This window comes from Python bivittatus, unplaced genomic scaffold (genome assembly GCF_059951505.1).
Source record: "Python bivittatus isolate LINGU-HERP-01145 unplaced genomic scaffold, Pbiv_v1 ctg000980_np1212, whole genome shotgun sequence".
Taxonomy (NCBI): Eukaryota; Metazoa; Chordata; class Lepidosauria; order Squamata; family Pythonidae; genus Python; species Python bivittatus.
The window spans coordinates 57559011-57581768 of NW_028277125.1; the positions used below are offsets into that span (position 1 = coordinate 57559011).

A 22758-nucleotide genomic window follows, 5' to 3' on the forward strand; every position below is an offset into this window, starting at 1 on the left:
CTTCCTCCTCCCATTTTCCCCACAACAAAAACCTTGTGAGGTGAGTTGGGCTGGGAGGAAGAGACTGGCCCAAAGTCACCCAGCTGGCTTTCATGCCTAAGGCGGGACTAGAACTCACAGTCTCCTGGTTTCTAGCCTGGTGCCTTAACCACTAGACCAAACTGGCTCTCTTTCTTAAATTTTTTTTTACGTTTCTTAAAAACAAAAACAAATAAAAAAGATCCCATAGGAAAAATAGTAAAACTGCCTCCTGCCCCCGTTCTCTTACAGATCTATGGGTGGCCGGAGAAGTGGAAAGTGAGCTGATCATTACAGATATACTGTACTGTATTACGACTGTAAACAAGTATACAGCCATAATGGCTAATAAAAAACTGTATTTGTTTTTGTTGCACAAAATCCAGGCAAATACATGGGGGGTGGGTAGTGGTAAGCCTCTGCTTGAGGATATTCTTTCCCCCATACGGTTGCAGCGGAGGCAGAGTGGCTCTTGGCTTGGAGGGTGCTGGCTAAATATCTGAATTAGCAGCAGCAGGGAAACTGACCTAAAAGCAGAGAAATGCTGGGTGGGAGGCTGAGGTGGCCAGTAGGGGGGAAAGGGAAGGATGCAAGGAGAAACAGTATAGGAAGGAATGATCTTGTTAGGTATATGTGTGTGTGTACTTGTTTGGGCAAGGGCAGCAAGGAAGCAAGTAAACTCCAAGCCTTTTCCTGCCAATCATAAAGAAAGTGGGAGGGATCCCCCACCTTCTCTCCCAGCATGGATGTGCCTCCACCTTTTCCTGGCCTGGAATACTGCATTTTTGTCTTGTTGAAGCTTTCCTAATGGAATTTGCAAAGACAAGTTTTGGCAGAGGGCATCTCTTTGGACTCAGCTAGGCCTGGAAGGAAATTGACAAGAGTTTGCCATCTTTCCCTTCTGGCTCCAATGACAGTAAGACCAGTGAAATGATGATTTCCCCCCCCCCTCATAGGTTTCCCCATGGACTGGTGAAATGCTCATTACAAGCAATCCCCTCCTGCACTAAACAAGGCTTGGACTAGATAATCTTTAAAGCCCCTTCTAACACAATGGTTTTATGACTGCTGGGTGTTCCTTGCACACTTAAATAAAAACCACATCTCCTCAAAGATTCACTCATGAAAGGAATGTGATGGGACTTGCTTTCCTGGTATAGGTGGGAAGATAAAGAAGCAGAGAGATCCACCAATTTGGGGCCATAATAAGCACACTCCAGACAGACCATCTGCCCATCGTTGTGGCCAAACCAGAGTTGAAAACTAGGTGGTTTCTTCATGGAAGTCAAGCAGCTGAAGGATGCCATGCAGAAATGCCCATGACATTAAACTGTCATGGGCTTTTTAAAAACATTTTCAATTTTTAAAATCATTTATTTTTAATGTAAGAAAAATGCCCATTAATCTTGGTCTCATGACTGTTTTCATGACATTAAAGTACACCATCAAGATTTGGTGGCATAATCAAGAATATTGTTGGGATAATGAAAAGGAACTTTGGGAGCTATATGTAGTCTTGATGCTGCAAGTTGTGTACCCCTCTTGTAGAAGAACAGATTTTAACACACACTCTCTGTTTAAAAAACATGAATATGTGTTCAGCCAACCCCACCAACATATCTGTTTTCATGCTTTGCAAAATCTGTCTTTGCTTTGGCAACGCTGAGAAACCCCAGTATCTCAAGCTACATTAAAGGCCACGGGGAATTCACAAGCATTTCTGCCAATATTTGCTTCAGCAAGCAATCATTTCAGGGACTTACATTTTCAGCCATTTGCATGGTGTTATTGTGAAGATCTCTCTCTTTTCACTGTCAGAGGGAAATTCTTGGAGTCTGTGTGTTTTTTTCCCTCATGTGCTATATTTCACTTCTTATTTCATACTTCCTTCTGCAAAATATATTCCATCAGACATGGAACTTGCAATTGGTGCTTAGTATGCTCCTTCTTAAAAGGGAGTGACTTCCACTGTTCTCAAATTCTCATTAATATTTGTAATAGAGTAATATTTATTTCTTTGGGAGAAAAATTCAAGCTGGAACCCAGTAAACATATCTTTGTACATAAGCTTGTTGAATACAAATTAGTATTTATTAGTTTGTATTAGTAAAATAGCTGGCAAATCCACATCTTTTCTCCTAGGTAAAGAATTAACAACACAGCCGTATGTACTTACTTCCAAATATGTTCCATGAGATTTATTCTAATGCATGATATGATTTCAGTCTGAGTTTGCCTCCCTGGGTTCTCCCATTTTATTATACAGAGATAATAACAATCTTAATTGTAGAGGTGTTGCAAATTTATGTATTCCTTTCTTTTCCCCTTGAGTAACGGAAGGTACGGTTTATCCTAAAAAGCCTTCGGTGGCTGTAACCGGACAAGATCAATACATCAACAGACGGAAGAGAAACACAAACTCAGGTCTTGGGATAGCTGTCTCCGCTACTGAGCATGCGCGAACGAATTGACTCCAACGCTCAGACTGCCTGTCGCAGATTTCGTTTCGTTTCGTTTCGTTTCGTTTTCTAAGCGCCAGCGGAACCAAAGTTCTGGAGCGAGCAGGGCAAGTCGGACCAGTTACGGGCAAGGATTGGTGGCGCCCCGACTAGGAGATCGTTTCCTGGGTCTCACCTGTCGGCCGTTTGGTTCGCTCGTCTTTTTGTTTTCTTCTCGACTATGCAGCCTTACATGGTAAACATAAAACTTTCGGCTCGGACCCTCACCGGGGCACTTAACCCTCAGAATAGAGGGGCGGCAGACTGGTAAGTAGAAAAAATAGGGGGCGGTGGAGGAAAGTTATTTTATGGTAGCATGTGGAAGACTGTGAACGAGATAGAAGATGATGCTTTGGAGAGATTATGAGTTATCATCACCATCGTCGAAGTTTAGTGGGATGTACTTCCAAGGGCGTGCCTGTGTTCAGAGGTTATTGTAACTAATATAGTGGAGACATGAAGTGTTGGAAATGTAACCAAGATATTGAGTATTACGGTTACTGTATGAGGGCGATTTTTTTTAAGATAGAAGGAAGAGAGCCTGTTATGTTATGATTTCATAAGCCTGTTTGAGGCTTTCGTGTCAGACATATGCTTATGCAACACAGCATAAATGTTTGTACTAAGATATGAGGAGACAGAGTGGGGAACACCATAGACGTGGACATTAGTGCTATAGAAGCTTTCCAGTTGTAGGAAGAAGAAACTGAAAACAGGAAGTACAATGTATCTAAGCTGGAGTGAAAACTGAGGGAAGTGAAGTTTGGAAGGGTAGTTGAGAGATCCAAATATAATGGAAGGTAATATTGCCTCCCACCATAGTTTTGTTATTTGCAGTATCATATAGTTGCTTTCTGGTGAAAATTAAAAAAAAGGGGGGGGCTATGTGAACATTTCATTTCATTTTTGTCTCATACTTTTATATCACAGCCTAATAATGAAACCATGATATGGGCTTGAAGTTCTTGGTGAAAGCTAGTATTATGTAAAATGGATATGATGATGCACAGTTTTTAACTTACTCATTTACAATATTTTATATTATCCCAAACCCAGACTTTGGGTATTGCACAATAAGGGATAAGAACAAAACAAAACAAAATAAACAACAAAAACAACAACAAAACCCCACATAATAGGTTTGTTGTTAATTCTGATGAACAAATATAAATGCTTCAAGCATTTGCATGCTATACACATATGTATATGTTATGGTCCTTTTTTGGTATGCTTCACATATGAGCCTGCAGTTGCTCCAGAATTTAAGATACTTAAAAAAAAAAAAACCCGTAGCTTTGAATAAGAACAACTGTACCTTTAAATTTATAAGTCCTGCAATTAAAAGTGAAAGAGATAAGGAGGCTTTTGGATAGGATATTGCAACAACTGGTTTGGGGACTCTGAAATAATTGGGAACAATACGTTTTATATGACCTGTTATGAAATTTAGTAAAGATGGTAAATAGAGGTATAGCTGTAAACCTTTGGTTAGTTTTAAGTATAATGAAATTTAGTAAGATGCTGGAGAAGGAAGGGATTCAGATCAGTTACCATGAAGCAAATGGCATAAGATTATTATTACTGCAATAATGAGAAGAATGATGGAGTTTCCTGTTGATGAATAAGAACTATGGTTAATATCCTTTCCAGTGATATAGTCATTTTACTAAGAGGTTTTCTGGGCTGGAAAATATTTATTTTGAAGTTAGAGTTATTCAAGAACTAAATGACTAATGATTCAACGTTTTAATAACAAATAAGTACATTTCTTTTCTTTGTCTTCTGTATCATTTCAGCAGCATAAATTTCTATAAACATTCATCAGAATGATTGTTTTGTGTCTGATATTGCAATTACTATTTTTGTAGGGGCTGGCAAGGACTGATTGCATATGGATGCCATTCTCTCATTCTGGTGATTGACTCCAAAACAGCTCAGACCTTACAGGTTTTGGAAAAGCACAAGGCTACTGTAGTCAAGGTACATCGAAAAGAATCATTAGAATGCTGCAAAAGAAGTGTTCTTATACCAGTGAAATAAGCTAAGATTCCTCATGAAACAAAATGCCACAAATGTGTTAAGGTCCCACAAATGTATGATGTTTAAACCACACTTGCCTTTTACTATTTAACAAGTGGCCTATTATAAATTGTATCCTGCAACTTGACTTCTTTAGAGGAGTATTCTTGATTCTAGTCAGCCATTCTCTTCAAGCATGATATTTCATTTCTACTCTTTAGATTTCTGTTTTCCAACAGATAAACATTATGTAGCTGTACAACATATCTAACCCTCTGTGGACTATTTGGCAATGGGCAAAGGAGAAAATTGTATTGCACTTCTGCAAAGCTTGATATTTCTCTTGGTATACTAGTATATCTAAATTCTTTTAAAAATTCCATTTCAGCAGGCACAGGTCTTCTGAGTTGAGGAACTGATATAGACCAGATTTGTGGCTAGTTAATTTTTTAAGACAGCTACATTTTTTCTGTTACAGCTACTTTATTTTTCAATTTGCTTATTACATGTTCTGCATTACTGATCTATAAATGTCATATACCAGTCTATTTCAATTTCTAATGAATTTCATTATCTGACATCCAAAAACTGTTTAATACTTCTAAGTGTTTTAAGTGACTACTAGCTTCACTTACCTGTCTTAAGGTTAAATGGGCTAAGGAAAACTACCATCACAACATTGGATCACCTTATTCTTTGCGTTTGGCTACTGCTGATGCTGCTGGAAAGATAATTGTTTGGGATGTAGCTACAGGAACTGCTCGCTGTGAAATCCAAGAGCATACAAAACCAATTCAAGGTAAGAAAACTTCCATATTGCATCATGTTCAAGTAATAAATAATTGTACTAGTTAGAAGAATAAATAGTGCTAAATAATTGATTTTTAGACTCTTGTTTTCTTCAAAATAATGTTTATACATGCAAATTCTTTCTAGCATAGGAAATATACTTGGTATAATTGCCCTGTTTTGAATGTTTAATTTTTGTTGTTCTAGAAACTTAAAAAAAATTTAAATCCATTCATGCATCATACTTTTTTGTGGTTTTATTTCATACTGTGAAAAGTTTTTAAAACTTTATATAAAATATAGTTGGAAGATAATTATCTTCACAGCAAACAGTATCTTATTGAAGTTGCAATCTTGAGCACTGTCAGTAAGGCCCACTGAAATCAACAGGATTTACTTCTGAACTTGTAAGCATAATTTTAAAATTATAAAACATACTGGAAATGTGTATAGAAATAAATGCTAGTTTATAAGAAGTGCTTACATAATTACTAGATTGTGGTCAAGCTTATGAGTGTATCTTGAACTTGTCACCTCTATACTTAATCATTTATCTCCTTCCAATATTACTCTTGGCTGTGTTTCCATAGTTTCTGTTAAGGTCTCAAATAATTCAAATTCCGGGGACAGTATAATATATGTAAGCTATCATGTCTTTGTATTGTCGAAGGCTTTCACGGCCGGAATACAATGGCTGGTGTGGGTCTTCCGGGCTGTGTGGCCGTGTTCTGGAAGTTTTGTTTCCTAACGTTTCGCCAACATCTGTGACCGGCATCTTCAGAGAGCAGGAGCACAGACAGGAGCATCATCCTGGGCACAGAGAGAACTGCTCCTGTCTGTGCTCCTGCTCTCTGAAGATGCCAGTCACAGATGCTGGCGAAACGTTAGGAAACAAAACTTCCAGAACACGGCCACACAGCCCGGAAGACCCACACCAGTCATCATATCATGTCTTTATTGACTTTTGAATATACTTTAGTAAATGGATTAAATGACCCAGTGTTCTTCACTATTTATATTAAGGAAAGAGGCACAAAACCTGCAGAGGTGGTCATGATGACCTTTACTCCTGTTTATATGGCAAGTAATGCCACATTGTTTTGGGCAACCTAAACATGTTAGTGTTTCCATAAGGCTGCTTAGTTTTATAGGCAACGGTGAATTACTTGAGTACTAAGTTGGTGTTGTAAATCAATAAATAGTATGTGGGAGACTGACATCAATAGCCAACCACTTATGTGTGCGTTACATTCTATTCTCTTGCGTTGCTACCAGATATGAACTGCAACAATAACTAGTAGATGGCAGCAAATAGAGCTTTCCATGTCTCACTGATCCCTTTTAGTGGTTGTCTGGATTGTTGCAGTCCAGATCTGGTGATAATAATAATAACAACTATTGTTCGTTTTTTAGAAAAAAAATAGTGAAGTGTAAAACAAAAAAGAATATAACAATTTAAAAAGTTACATACATTATAGTGATTTAAGTAAACTAAACAAAGTGTAGTAGTAGCAGCTTCATTATAATTCCTGAAGAAATGGAAATTTAGGGACCTTATTTTATGTAAAAGTTCGTAAGTATCTCCCAAAATAAACAGTGTCCCCCATATCTGGCTGATTATTCCTTTTTGTTAGGTTTCAAACAGTTACATGCTCCTTCCAAGAGCAGAAAAAGCTCTGAAGATTTTGTCCACATTCACGCTGCTGATAGCATTAGAACATAAATCACCCCTGTAGCCCCCAGGTAGGGCCAACAGAAAACATGTGAACTGAGGCTGGAAAGAAGTTCTGTCCCTGCCCCCAAGTAAACAACTGCTATCATATAGATAGTGTAGAGGATATAGAGAATACCCTTGAAGGATAGGCAGAAGATCCGTTACCAAGGCAACAATCAGACAAACAGGGGTTAAGCCCATCCCAAGAAACTAATTTGAAAAAACGTCTTAGACAGGTCTGTCCCCAGTTCACACAAAATAAAGTGAGGGAGGGGCAAATTCACACTTGCAAGATTCTGTTACCACAGCTGTTCTAGTAAAAGTTGCTTTAGACCTATATGGCATTGGTTTCTGGTAAATCTTATAAGGCTGACAGAGGGTTAGATAATTCCTGTCTTGAGGGGACGGGAACTGCTTCTGATGAGAGTCAATGCAGAATCTGAGGAACCGCCTTGCCCCGGTCATTTCAGCCCGCCCCACTCAGTCCAGCAGAAGGGGCAGGTTGCAGACCCCACCAGTCAAGGAATTTTGATTGGTGGGGTCTAGGCAGAGAGCCTTTTCTGCTGCAGCTCCCGCCCTATGGAACATCCTGCCTCCTGAGATCCGGTGTGCCCCCTCCCTCATGGCCTTCAGGAAAGGGATTAAATCCTGGCTCTGCCAGAAGGCCTGGGGGCCAGAGGGGGGCCCGCACCTGTGGAGATGCCTGGTGGGGTGATGGGTTTGTCCCCCCCGCCAGCATCTTGCAGGTTTTTAGGGCTAAAAATTATAGGAGGTTTTAAGGCATTTTTAATATATGTTTTTTAATTATTTATAGATTCTATCCATGGTTGGAGGGACTTGTGTTTTGTTTTTTTTTATTATTGTGAGCCGCCCACAGTCACCTGTTGGGGGAGATGGGCGGCATACAAGTTTGATAATAAATAAATAAATAAATAAATAAATAAATAAATAGAGAGTCAGTATGGATTGGCGATTAAGACGCTGGATTAGGAATAATGAGACCGTTTGTGGGGGGAAATTGGGAGATGGAATGCTATGTATACATCTTGTCTCCTGAATAAAGAATGAAATATAAATTAAATGCATACATGCATACAGTTATGGTAGCCTCTTCATTTGATGATAGTTTCATATGCTGGTTTACCTCTCTTTTGGGCTGATCTGAAGAGATGATGTGTGAAGGAAAATTCAGTAACTAGAATTGTAACTTGTACATTTAAAACATTACCTTGTATTTTCATTATATTTGTGTTTCCCAAATGCAGATCCAGCTACTTCATTATTGAATTAGTGAAATTAATTATTGAAAACAATGATTAGGGTGGAACTCTAGCTCAGCAACAGAACACCTGGAAAATATCTGCATTTTTATATCTCACACTTCTCATAAAGATGCCCAAGCATCTTTGTCAAGTACCCAAGAGAAGTTAGGGAATGTGTTTCAGGCTATTTATTCCTTCCACCTTCAGGAACAGAATCAAGACATTTATTTTCAGCCAGATGTTTTGAACTGAATTACTGTTAATAATAATGACTTTTGAAGTTTTCTATCAGATTTTAATGGTTATATTTTGTATTTGATTGTTAGCTGCCTTAAGTGTTCTATGGGTAGAATGATGGGAATAAGTTTAGATAATAAATTCTTCCTCAAACCATTAACAACAACTACCCAGTTTATATGCCTTTAGATAAAAGATGATATATTAGTATTCTCTTTTAAAGCAAGGTTGAATAAAAATAAATAATTGCATTGTATTTTATTTTCTTTAAAAGTAAGTTTCCGTGTTAATGCCCTCTAATGTCAGTCAGCTCTCTTGTGACAGTTTTTTCCTGTTGCAAGCTGTGCATCTCCTGCTGTTTTCAGTGCTATCCGCATTCCTCATTAGCCTCACAGTTATAAATGTGTTTTATTCCTGAAGTAAAATTCACAGCATCTGGGTGAAATGAAATTTTTAAGATGAGCTTCATGAATAATTCATCATTCACTTGCTAAGTAGTTTAATGAAACTTTTCATGACCTAGAATGACCCAAGTATTTCTTCCTTCGATGACATTGCATAAGGTGTTGTAATTGCAGTTTGAAATTTATCTTGATTTGTCCCTATAATAAAATGGAAATTATATGGTTACAATTCATAACTTAAATACAAAATACTGAGGAATTGGGTGTCATGTTTTTAAACCTGGGTTCATTTTACTGTTGCTGTCACTTAGTTCCAAACTTCTGGTTGCTAATTCAGTTATGCCATCTATAAAGTATTTAATATATAAATTAGGTGCTTGCTTTCATCAACATTTGACAAAATCATGTCTTCTAGTAAATGTTCTTTTTCAGCATTATTAACCATAAGGAACTCTACACTGCCATAATTGATTTTAAGTTCATATCTTAACAATGTCTAGGAAGAGGCTATGAACTAAATCCGCAGAAGTAACTCAATATTGTTATTGTCTTTGATAGTTAAGGTACTGCATAGAAAAACCTGCAGGTTAGATACACCCATTCATAAGTCTTGTCTACTTTAATGCCTGTTTCAACAAGATTTAAACAATGGCTCATGCCCTTCTTTTTAACATTTTTATATCAATTCCATCATTCAAGCTCTGTGTAAAAATAAATTTCTGACTAATAAGCCTATCTTCACCATTCCTTTTGTTAGTTGTTCAGTCATCTTATCCCAGTCTTGGATAGGCCTGAGGTGGAATTAGCCATCTACTGTTCCACAGCTAAGTTGATACTAACGAATATAATTACTAAGAGTCATGCTTCCGCAAGTGAAATTTAGATAATATTAGTACTGAACAAGTCACATATCAAGGTGTTTTCTTCCAATCATCTACAGGTTCAGGAAGAGAGATTTAAAGAATTCAGGCAAAAGTTAAGACCTGAAATCCTAACTGATAAACAAGTTGAAGGCAAGGCATGGGAAAGAATGAAAAGTTTACCGAAACCAGAGGCAGAAACTATCCCAATGAGAAAGAAGAATGCAAAGAGTTTTAAAGAGTTGTGAGTTGTGAGCTCACTGACACACAAAGAAGCAAAATGGAGATGCATAGAAAATGGAATCTGATAACTAAGGAAGAGTACTAACTGGTAGTTCTAGCTGTAGGATACAGTCAGGCTAAAGTTTGAAATGGATCATGCTAGCCTTTTCAGCTGGTGATCTACTACTACTTTTAGATCCTTCTCACACAAAGTATCACCAAGCCTTTTCCTGTATCTGTGCATTTGATTTTTCCTGTTCATAAGGAAAACCTTGCTGTTATCACAGTTGAATACCCAAATTATTGGATTTGGTCCAATGTTCAGCTTCAGTTTATAATGTAATTTTGTCTTCTGAAATGTTAGCCAAACTCCCTACCTTGCTGTCATCTGCAAATTTGATAAGTGTCCCTTCTATTCCATCCCCTTTGTCATTGATAAAGATATTGGATAATAGTCACCCAAAGACAGAACTCCAGGGGACCACACTTCATGTCTCCAGGGTGATGCAGAACCTTACAGTGCTGCTTGGAATATTTAGGGATATCCTTGTGCAATATGTGTCATCAAAGTGTGTTGGCAAAATATTGTAAAGCTTGGCAAATTCTTGGGTTTGTACATAAACAATGCTGGCAACATTGCAAGGGTGGGTTGTTGGGTTTGTAATTAATAGAAATAGTGAATATTTAGTGATATAATTTGATTAAAAATCTGAGAAAAGTTTTTTTTTTTAAATTTAATGACTGATAATGTTCCCCTTCCTTTTTGACAGACATGCAGTGGTTATGGAATCAGGATGCATCTCGAGATTTGCTCCTTGCAGTTCATCCTCCCAATTATATTGTGTTATGGAATGCTGATACTGGCACCAAACTGTGGAAGAAAAGTTATGCAGAAAACATTCTTTCTTTTTCATTTGATCCTTTTGATCCTTCAAATTTAACACGTAAGTATGATATCAGAGAACTAGTGCTCTTCTAGTCCACAAGAATTACTATTGGTATTAATCAGGTATTTGCTATTGGAACATAACTGCCAGTTGCAGAGAAATACAATAAACATGAGGTAGAAAGCAGTATAGGATGATTTAACAGTATGACATTTTTAGAAATAACTTGGAAACTAATTGTGATTTGAAGGTTGCTAGTTTGAAACTTACCACAGCTAAAGCTACTCTGGTTGTCTCAGTTATTTGACAGATTTTTGTTAAACAAAAGGATAAGTTTTCAGATTCTAAAGCAGACTGAAAAAAAATGAAGGATAAGAACAAGAGTTTTGAATTTGCAGTGATGTATCAAAACAAATGCATATTGTGCTATGCTGTTTTGTAACCTGACATCAGAACATGACTAGTGTAAAAAAGCTTCCAAACTGCTCAGCTAATGTCCATTCATACTGTGTAGTTCAGTGTTTTGTACAGATGTGTTATTCTATAATATAAATGAAGCATGTATTCATTTATTTATTTGATTCATACCTGTCAGGCCCAGCCCAAGAACAACAGGGAAACAGTCCATCCAAGTTCAGTTCTTTTAATGCTTACGCCATATAGACAAAACCTTGCCAGATTAAACCTGTAATATTGCAGCTAGTGGATATACCCTGGGAGATTCTAGGGAGTGGCTATTTTAAACTTCTTACCCTTCCCACACTCCTGCTCCAGTTTGTGTTGTCTCTTATCTCTCTGCCCTCCCTGGAATGCACCCCCTCCTTCCTGAGAACCTTGCTGTCTCCTGTAATCTACCACATCACACACACACCCCTTTGTAGATACATTCCATCACAATACCTTGTCTTTCTGCTTTAGGGAGCACTCAGTCACTAATTTAAAAAAAACAAAAACAAAACAGAATATAAAAGTGTAAGTGAGAAAGTGTTTGCAGTAGAGATCACTATTTAGTATGTTTACTCAAAAGTATCTCCACCTGAATCCATTAGTACTCAGTTCCAAGTATGTAAGTACACTGTAAGTCTACTTACAGCTGTAAGTGTATTGAAACTTATGTAGTTAAGAACACCTGAAGGTTTTGAGAAGATAAAGCTGTGTTTAAAATGCTTCACTTTGAAGTAACAAGTACAATGTACTGAAGAACATTTTTGTTGGTACTCATAACTATACATAAAAACCCTATAAATGTAACTATTAAAGATGTTTGATCTCTAATGAATGGAAACAAAATGGTCATCTGTTTTCCAAAAACTCTCCTTTCAGCTGTTTGCCATCTATTTCAGCATGCATGAAATCACTTGTACTTTGAACTGTATTGGATTAGTAACTCTGAAATTATATGATTGAAATACTCTGTGTATTTACTACAATTATCTTTCCTTCATACAGTGCTTACAAGTGAGGGAATAGTGTTTATTTCAGACTTCTCCCCTTCTAAAGCTCCTATCAGTTCAGGAAAAAAGGTTTACATTTCCAGCCCTCATTCTAGTCCCGTTCATAACAAGTTGGTATCTGCCACAGGAGCTAAAAAGGCTCTGGATAAAGTAAAAATTCTTATCACTAATGAAAAACCAAGGTATGTATTGACCCTGTGTTTTCTTCTAATGTTCCCCAGAATTATTCTATTCAAACTGATTTATTTAATAATCTTACTGTTAACTTGGTCATTGCATTTTTTCCCCTAGCAAACATTGAAATACTGTATATGTTACAATTTTATTTCTTTCTCAAACAAAATACCTTTCTTCAAATACCTAACAAAATATATCAGTTTTTATTGTAATGTGTTATTAATGTAAATGTTCATGCCAAAATAGGATAAATACTTATAATATTGTTTCATTTTGCAATATCTTTGATGTCAACTTCTTACATTCTTATATCTATTTAAATTCTAGGAATTATAACCCACAAAATTGTCAAAAATGAAACTGGGGATGTCAGTACATTCTTTGTAGCTTAATAAGTGGTAAAGGCAATTTTTGTGATATTTTAAAATTTAAACTCTATAAACTTTCAATAATTGCAGTAGAAACCTAGTTTTAAGCCCTTTATCATTGATGTGAGAAGTGTGTACTTGTCTTACTCTGTGTCCTCCCCCAGTTGATTTACTAGATCCCTTTTTTGATTGGTATGGTGGACAAAAATGATATACTAGTGGGAAGCATTAGGAAATGATGTCCCCTTCCAACTTCCAATCCACCAATACAAAACAATCAAACAAAATAGGCATTACCTGGATAGAATAGGCATTACCTGGATAAAATGTACAAGCCTATATCAGCCCATATTTACTATAATATTAATTTACAAGTGAGATGTATACTTCAGCTGGACTTTCTAAAGTGAATATCACTGGCCAGAAGTCAACACATCAAATGATTTTTTTTAAAAAAGTTTTTTTTTAACTTCCGCCTTTCTTATTTTTATAAATAACTCAAGGCAGCAGACATACCTAAAACTCCTTCCTCTCCTATTTTCCCCACAACAACCCTGTGAGATGAGTTGGGCTGAGATAGAGTGACTGGCCCAAAGTCACCCAGCTGGCTTTCGTGCCTAAGGCGGGATTGGAACTCACAGTCTCCTGGTTTCTAGCCTGTGCCTTAACCACTAGACCAGACATGATAGATTCATTTTGGCCTAGTCAAACCTCATGAACAAAGTGGAATATAAAATTCCTTTCATCACTTCAGAAATGAATGTTACAGCTCTGCAATATATGTTGATACAGTGTTCTCTACTTGCACTATCAATTAGTAAAGGGACAAGAATATAAAACAGTCCTGGTAGCTGTCTGTAAAGCTGTTTTATATACATATATGCAATTATATATGCATATGTAATTTGGTTATGGATTTCATTTTAGTCATTTGATTAATTGCTTGAAAAAACGTAGCCCACTTTCAATTAAAAGTATTTAATAAGTGTATTTGTGGTCTGTTTAGTGCTGAATCAGTAACACTGAATGAATGCCTTCAGCTATCCTACCTTCCTTCCAAGCGAAACTACATGTTATTACTGTACCCAAGAGAAATCTTGGTTCTGGATCTTGAAGTCAATCAGACAGTAGGTGTAATAGCAATTGAAAGAACAGGAGTGCCTTTTCTACAGGTAATCAATACAACTTAAGCATGCTTTAGAAAAAAGTTTGAAACTTTACTCTCTTCTTTCTTTTCACTCTTTTTCTTTCTTTGAAAAAAACCTGCATTCATCAGCTGGTTTTGGTTTGATATACCAGGTGCAACCTAACTTCTTTTCAGAAAGCATCTTCCAAAATACAAAGCAAGTAATTTTACTTTGTATTTTGTATAGAAAGCACATAGCTTTGAATGGTGAACCTGGATTGTTCTATTTCAAGATCCAGTATAGGAACACTTGTGGTAATTCCTACTCATTAAAGTTCATGAAATTTATATTGAGAGTTTTACTCTCAAGAACTTTTTTTTATACCTTTATCTAGGTAATCCCTTGTTGTCAGCGTGATGGATTGTTCTGCCTGCATGAAAATGGTTGTATAACTCTGAGAGTTCGCAGATCTGCCAATAATTTAAGCATTGCACCAAATGAAGAGTCAGGTGAGTTGACCACTCTTATGCCTTGCATCTGAAACTAGGAATTTATGTTTTAACTGAAACTTGGTTTTACTATTATTCAGATTGCATGATTGTTTAGATTACAGCTAAAATTAAAAATGTACAATTTTAGCTTGATATTTCATTATTCAGTGCAGACAATGTGCTGATAATGCAATATGATAAAGCTTTGTGTGAGTACATATATAGAAATAGATGAACTTGGACAGTAATTGAATGGCACAGTCTATATATGCTATGATAATGTACATTGTATGTTCGTATACTTAAGGCTCTAACAACCATTCACTGTGTCTTTTATTATGTTCACTTACTCTCCATGGCATGGCCTATGGCAAATCAACTGCCTCTGCTAGAAAACTTCAACCTCTTTTATATCAATACTGCAAAATAGTTTGAGTTCATATCATATTAATAATATTGTAGTGAGAGACAAAAGACTACCATGAGAGCACTCAACTCCAAGGACTGACAGCTGCAAATGTCTGTTATCTTACATTTTAACATTTACAGATCCTGACCCCATTCAGGAGCTCATCTATGACTTACGAAGTCAGTGTGATGCTATCAGGGTTACCAAGACTGTTCGCCCATTTAGTATGGTGAGCTGTCCAGTGAATGAAAATTCTGTAGCTCTTATAGTCAGTGATGGAAGGGTAATGATATGGGAGCTGAAGTCCACCATTTCAGGCCCAGGTATACGTACCAGGTAACTTAGTCTCATTTTTATTATATATGCCCACAGGAAATGTTTAAAGATCAAATAAAAATTATTTTATTTATTTATTTAGATTTCAGATTTGGATGCCCATCTCACAAGGAATGACTCTGGGCAGTTTACACTAAAAACAATAAATATTAATTAAAATACAATAAAAATAGTATAAAATACAGTAAAACCAAATACATACATAAATAATATCTTCCAAGGTGCTGGTGATCAAAAAGATATTAACATACAGGAGCATCTTCAAGGTGCTAGCCATTCCCAGGGTTGGTTGCCCCTTTTCTCGCCCCATGCAAGTTGGCAGAGATAGGTCTTGACTGCTTTCCGGAAGGTCAAGAGAGTAGGGGCCTGTCTCACGTCTGGGGGAAGGGTATTCCATAGGGCGGGGGCCACAGAAGCGAAGGCTCTCCTTCTGGGCCCCACCAGTCAACTTTCTTTTGTTGTCAGGGTCTGCAGCATACCCTCTCTGCTTGAATGTGTGGGACGGGTCGATATAATGGGGGTGAGACGGTTATTTATGACACTATTTATAAAATAAATAACCAAAATCATAGCCTGTTTGGGTTACACCTTTCTACAGCCGGAAAGAATGAAGTTTAATACAAATGCCATCTTCAAAAAGTAATGTGAACCATAGTTTGCAGCTAACAACCACATAAAGATAATGCATGACAAAGCTTGCATATGATTTATATGGACAATAGCTGTATCAAGTTTAATAGTTCCTTTGCCACTTGGTGCTACTTGAATCCTAATACTTTACTTTTTAAGGAACAGTACAGTGCTATGGATAAAGATGGTCCTCTTTCTAAATGTTTGCACTCCCACTTACCTAAGTCAGAGCTTTTCATACTTGTTTGTCTTTCAACTTCAAGGAGGTTCTTAATATTTGAAGGAGAAATTGTTTGCTATGTTGGGGTTTCTGGCTACGTAAGATGACAGATACTTAGAGCCAAGTAATATAAGCAACATTAAACAAATTGTATAAATAAAGGCAGGGGCAGCATTTTGGACATAGCTTGCTGTATGCTGAGAATGTATGTGGTCACTAAGAGTTGACAATGACTTGATGGCACATAATCAATTGTTCAATGCTGAGTTTGTAACAGTAACCCCCAAAGTAGTTCTAATGCTGCCCAAATCTAATGAGCTCTTAATAAAGTAAAATGTAGAGTTTTCCAAAGATTTTGTCATTTCTATGATTGTCTGTGGGCATAACTTTCAGGCTAACACACAACATTATAAGCCCATTTTAGATAACTGATCATCAAAAGACAGTGAACTGGTTTATCATTAATAAGCTGGTAGCTTCTACCATCTCCTAGCAACATATTGTTTTAGCTAGCACTGCACTGAACTAAGCTAACACATTAGAAAGGAATTAATGTGTTCTATGTATCTGCATATTCTATGGAGTAAATATTTTAAATGACAATTTTATCACATTTTACTGATTTTTGTTTATCTCAATATATTTCATCAGCTGAAATGTAATTAACACTAGTTAAAACAGTCACTGTTACTCTTAACACATGTTGGTGTAGATAACACATGAAATATTATACATGCATTTTGGTAAATTGAGTAGGGAAAGAAAGAGTCTTTAACAGTACTTGAAAAATGAATTACTTTACTGCAACCATGAATGATAGTCATTCAGATGCTTTTATGGGGAAATTTAAAAGAATACATTCAGAGATGTGTTAGAGAGGAAGTTAAATCTACTCCCTGATGATTTCATTGTAACCAGTGAAAATCAAAGCTGCTTCAGCCTGTTTGGTACCAGCCCTCCTTTGCAATTCTGGGTTCTATTTGCTGGTTATACTAGAAGATAATTCAGTGCTGCACGTTGAAGTTGTCTTGTTGTTATTTTTAGCCATTCCAATGTATCACCCTTGTATTCACCTATCTCGTTCTGTGGAATTCCTGTTGGAACATTTCAGAACAAGCTTCCAGACCTGTCGTTAGATAATATGATAGGTAAGTATATACATGTGCTACATTTATCAACTTCTGGAGGAAAAAAAAAATAGAATTATGACTAAAACAGCTGATGCACACATATGTATGTGCACGTATCTTTAATTTTGCTCACATTCTCACAAAAAGATTTTTGATTGAAATTATTATTTGAAAAAAATTGAAACATGCACAACTTTTTCCCTAAAAGACAGCAGCTATAGTTGTACAGTATGTTTCATGATGTGATCGTGAAGTACGATTAAGTAGTTTACTATTTAATGCATGAACTAATAGTCAAATTATTTTGTAATTACTAATAACTCATTTTAAATAAGCTGATTTACTTTAGTCACTGAAATGATACATGCCTCTGTGAAGGGCAGGGTGTATTCTTTTTTTTATATATATATATAAAAATAAATAACCTCTTCTGTATATGTTTGAAAAATCTGATACCTTGTCCTGCCCAAATGGAATATTTTCAAGTATTATTAAGCAATCATAACTATAAAGACTTTTGTGGCACCTTTCATTGCACAATCATTTATGGGGTAAAGCCCATTATAAGGGCAAATGCAAGAAGTATTACCCTTGGGTGGTAGAAATGCAGATTAGCACCCATACATAAATATTTGGAATGATAATCCAAAAAAACTTGTTGGGTCCTTGGTGTTCTCTCAGCCTGGTTGTTTGCTTGCAGATGTTTCATTACCGACCGGGTTAGCTAGTCTCAGGGAAACAACCTTCTGCAAGCAAACAGCCAAGCTCGGAGAGCACCAAGGACTCCACAATTCACCTCTTTCTCTTCCTTTGGAACAAAAACCTGTGCCACAGTAAATGTTTTCTTATATTTACAGTGTCGCAAGACTGTTGAAAGGTATTGCTTCTCTTGGATTTTCTAAGCAGTAATGTTTCTGTATTTTAATTCAGCTCCCTGAATTATATTCAGGTCTCTCCCCCATTCTTTAATAACAAAAAGTTGGGTTATGGCAATAAAATGAGAAAGATGTGAGAGAATTAAAAGTTGTGTGTATTCAAGGTAAATTATCAGGAAATAAAACGTGAATTATACTGTGTGGGTGGTTTTGGTTTTGATTAAACATTGCATTATTAAACAGAAGAATGCACCATTCCCACAGAAATTAATTCAGGTTGTTCTTATATAATGCCAATATGAAAAAAGTAACCTTTCAATTCAAGTGAATTCATGCTTGTTGAATGAATTAATTAAGCAATTACCTATTAGAACATTACAGTAATTTAACTACTCTTCTGTGGTATTATTTACACACACACACACACACATACACACACACACTAATATAATTTTATTTATACACACCCACACATATATATCACTACATAATGCCAGAAGCAACTTTTGTGTTTTCTGTCCCACATTAAAAAGGTCAAGGTGCACTGTCTACCGAAGAGCAACTAAAAAGTTATTGTTTGCAAGAAGTGCATTTGAAGTTCCTTTTAACAGGACTACTTTCAGGACTTCCTTTGCCTCCATTTGCTATTCGCATGTGTCCACCTCTTACCACTAAAAATATTAAGCAATATCAGCCGTTGCTTGCTGTTGGTAAGTATTGTTTGAACAGCTTATTGCTCAGTTTGACTGTGAAATAATACCTTTGTGTAATAAATTCAATGCAGTTTCACAAATTATTTCTATAGGAAATAGCATGTCACTAAGCTGCTTTAGTCCTTTTTTTTCTTAAGTAAATGTTTTCAAAACTTCATGAAAATATGTATCTTACTTCCTCTTGATTTTTGATATTCCTGCCTCATATATTTTAGAAATTGCAGCTGATAACATATTTTCAGTTTATATTTCAGAATATAAAATGCTGGAAATGCAGTGTTCTAAAATGAGTCCAACCAATTATTTCTTTAATTTTAGCTTTAAAACACTGTCTCAGAAAGATGTGCCAATATTTTCATGTAATCTGCTTTTAAAATATTTTAGTGATTCATCTACTCAAGCAGTTATAAAATTAAGTAGATGATAGCCAGCCTGATCCCATCTTTTTTGTTTGTTTATATATTATTCATATTCTGTATATGTATGTATGTATGTATGTATGTATGAATGAATGAATGAATGGCTGCTTAGCTTTTTGTTGCCTTTAACAGTGCAATAGATTTCTTGAAGGTATAATTTTGGTTATATTTTCCTAAAAATTATTATTTGTCACCCAATAAGAATTCTCTAGGTTATATGTTAAATACCACAGAATTGTCCTCATAAATAACATTCTATATAGATGAACAAATACTAAAATAGTCTATTAAAATCCAAATGCCTAAGAAGCAGTCCACAGTCCACAGACACGAAAAAGCAGTTTCTAAAATAACACAATTTAAAAGTACTGTGAACATACACCAGATGTGGAAAAAATAGGAGGCAGGAGTATTAGGTAATAACAGCAACAACAACAATAATGGATCCAGGTGAAATTCTCTGGGGTGGCACTTGAGAATTCAGAGTCAGTGCTAAAAAGGCTTACTGGAAGCTGTAATGAGGAGCTTGTTATCTTCCCAGTGTTACCATCTGACTCCCATCATCCCTGTCCATTGACCATACAGTTAATTTTCTTTCTTATTCAGGTTAAAGAGAACAATTACACTTATTACTCTATATCATATTAAGGAAGCTACTGTTTATAAATAAGGATAATTTGTCTTGTGTAATAGTGTGTCAGAATGTTCAATACCTAGCTATTGCTTTGAATAAATTATCCATCTTCCTGGAAAGTTGGAGCTGGTCTTTATCTTTGAGTACTTTAAGTAGAAATTTGGAGCATTAAGGATGTTTCCTTCAACAACAGCTGCCTGTCTATATAGAGGGCTTACGTCACCTCCCAGTTGGACTACTGCGATGCGCTCTACATGGGGCAGCCCTTGAAGAGTATCTGGAAACTTTAGCTGGTACAAAATGTAGCAGCACAAGCAGTTATGTGTGTTTCTGATAGATTATACCTGTGCTTTGTGAGCTGCATTGGTTACTAGTTTGTTTCCAGATCCAATTCAAGGTGCTGGTGTTGACTTTTAAAGCCCTTCATGGCATGGGACCAAGCTATTTGAGGGACCGCCTTTCCCTAATTTCATTCCCGTCCCACCAGATCCAGCAGAGAGGGCATGTTATGGGTACCATCGTCTAGGAAGCTACATTTGGCAGACCCTAGTTAACGGGCGTTTTCTGCTGTGGCACCCACGTTGTGGAATCTTCTCCCGTCTGAGGTGAGGTTAGCCTCATCGCTTCTGAGTTTCTGAAGGCCCCTCAAGACCTGGTTATGTCAGCAAGCCTGGGAACCTCAGGGAACTGGTGAACTAGTGAGGTGGCTCTGTCATTTTTAACATCCCTCTGGCTATTATTTTTTGTATTAGCTGTGCTTTTATAGTTTTTAATAATGATAATGATTTTAGATTTGTTTTTTAGATTTGTTTTATTTGTTTATTTATATTTCAAATTTGGATGCCGCCCATCTCACACAAAGTGACTTTTTATCCTGCCTTTATTATTTTTATAAATAACTCAAGGCAGCAAACATATATAATACTTCTTCCTCCTCCTATTTTTCCCCAACAACAACCCTGTGAGGTGGGATGGTCTGAGAGAGAGTGACTGGCCCAAAGTCACCCAGCCGGCTTTCATGTCTAGGGTGGGACTAGAACTCAGAATCTCCTGCTTTCAAGCCTGGTGCCTTAACCACTAGACCAAAGTGGCTCTCATTTAATTAATTAATCAATCAATTAATTAATTGTTTTAGCTCTGTTGTACACTGCCCAGAGTCACTGGCTTTGTGAGGTGGGCGGCTATATAAATTAGACAAAATAAATAAATAATGTTGTAAAGCGTTGCTGTTTTGCTATGGATAGTAGCCTACATTTTAATTCTTGCTGTGGAGGGCAGCCCTGTTTCAACAGTCAGCATAGAAATATAGAATGGAAGAAAAAGAAAAATTAAATCAACAGACTAATTGAATTTACAAAGTTGAATGTAAAACATTAACATAATTCTGTCATTTATATATGTAATGAAAATGACTCTTTGCAGGAACAAGCAATGGGTCAGTCTTGGTGTATAATCTTACCAGTGGATTCCTATATAAAGAATTAAGCATTCATTCCTGTGAAGTCAAGTGAGTTGCTTTTAATTGTTGTTGATCCTGGAAGGGGGGGGGGGAGAAAATAAAAATCTTTAATACAAACATTTGGCTTTTTCTGAGATGATATTCCTTCAGTAAAATAATTTTACTACTTAAATCGAACCATGGTTGATTTATTGTGAATATGGTTTTGCATAATAAATATTTGGATTTGTAACTAATGTGCATGTTGACTGAGGCTGAACATAAACTTTTTCTTTTTTTAGTACATTGCAGCATAGACATTCCTGCCTAATTCAAATTAGACAGATTCAAACCATATACGAGAGGCAGTTTCTTAGTTTTTCCTCATTAAAAAATGTGTCACCCCCAATAGCCAGCAGAGCTTGGGATCATGAATAGAGGATCATTCAGAGTTGGATGAAAAAAGGCTGCTTAACATTCCCCACTGTTCGCTCAAAATCATTCTGATTTTCTCACAGGAGAAAGTACAGTGCCTATTTTTCTCATGTAAAAGGATAGGTCAGGACTGCACAATACATCAAACCCAGATGATAACATCCTAGTCTTGTTTGGGGTTTCTGCTATTCCTTATTTATTCATTTAAAAAAAAAAATCAGGTAGAATAATGAAATCATAAATAGCTTGGCTGTTGTTCCAAGAAGGCTGTTTCATTCAAAATTATTTTGTTCTTTGAGAATTCTTTTTGAGACATTTGTGCTGTTATGTCTTAGATGGTAGCTGGTTCTTTAATTAAGAAAATGCAGTCTCACCATCTATCAGATTATAAATATTTAAAAATATCTGAACTAAGAAACACTTTATCTATCTATCTGTCTATCTATCTATCTATCTATCTATCTGTCTGTCTATCTATCTATCTATCTATCTATCTATCTATCTATCTATCTATCTATCTATCTATCTAACTTGTCCCCACCCATCTCCCCAAACAGCTATGTGATCTTGAACATAAAATTGCCTATTTTCCATCTTGGGTCAGTTAGCATGAGAGGAGAGAGAGAAGGAAAACAAGGGTATTAGCTTTATGAAGGAATCAGCCATTTTTTGTCCTCTTTTTCCTGTTTGGTTCCTTTCCAGTTGACCATAATAATAAATGCTATTAATTTAAATAAGATTTTAATTTCTTCTTCCTTCTTTCCATCCCTCCTAATCACTTTTGTGCATAAATTGTACCATGTATGGCAGAATCTTACTGATTCTTGTAACTGCTCCTAGAGTTGTTTTTTTTTCTGGCTGAAGAACAATGTGAGACGAGCAGCCTAAAAGCCTTCATAGCCATGCAAAGCTATTTGAATCACTGTCTTTTCCAGTTGGTTGCTTATCTTATTTGGGACTCACCATAATCTTTGAATTTTATGTTATTCTCT

At 36.3% G+C, this 22758-nt stretch overlaps 1 protein-coding gene across 1 annotated transcript in view; it reads left to right on the forward strand.

Moving 5' to 3' along the window:
* Window positions 1–2516: 2516 nt before the first annotated feature.
* WDR11 (WD repeat domain 11) overlaps window positions 2517–22758 on the forward strand; it is a 52917-nt gene continuing 32675 nt past the window's right edge. The window contains exons 1-11 of the mRNA XM_088131783.1: window positions 2517–2783; window positions 4385–4496; window positions 5181–5334; window positions 10794–10967; window positions 12360–12546; window positions 13916–14081; window positions 14431–14545; window positions 15077–15272; window positions 17167–17270; window positions 18661–18837; window positions 21316–21400. Of these exons, the coding sequence (XP_087987909.1) occupies window positions 2698–2783; window positions 4385–4496; window positions 5181–5334; window positions 10794–10967; window positions 12360–12546; window positions 13916–14081; window positions 14431–14545; window positions 15077–15272; window positions 17167–17270; window positions 18661–18837; window positions 21316–21400 (1556 nt within the window). The 5' untranslated portion in view covers window positions 2517–2697. The remainder of the gene's footprint in view (window positions 2784–4384; window positions 4497–5180; window positions 5335–10793; window positions 10968–12359; window positions 12547–13915; window positions 14082–14430; window positions 14546–15076; window positions 15273–17166; window positions 17271–18660; window positions 18838–21315; window positions 21401–22758) is intronic.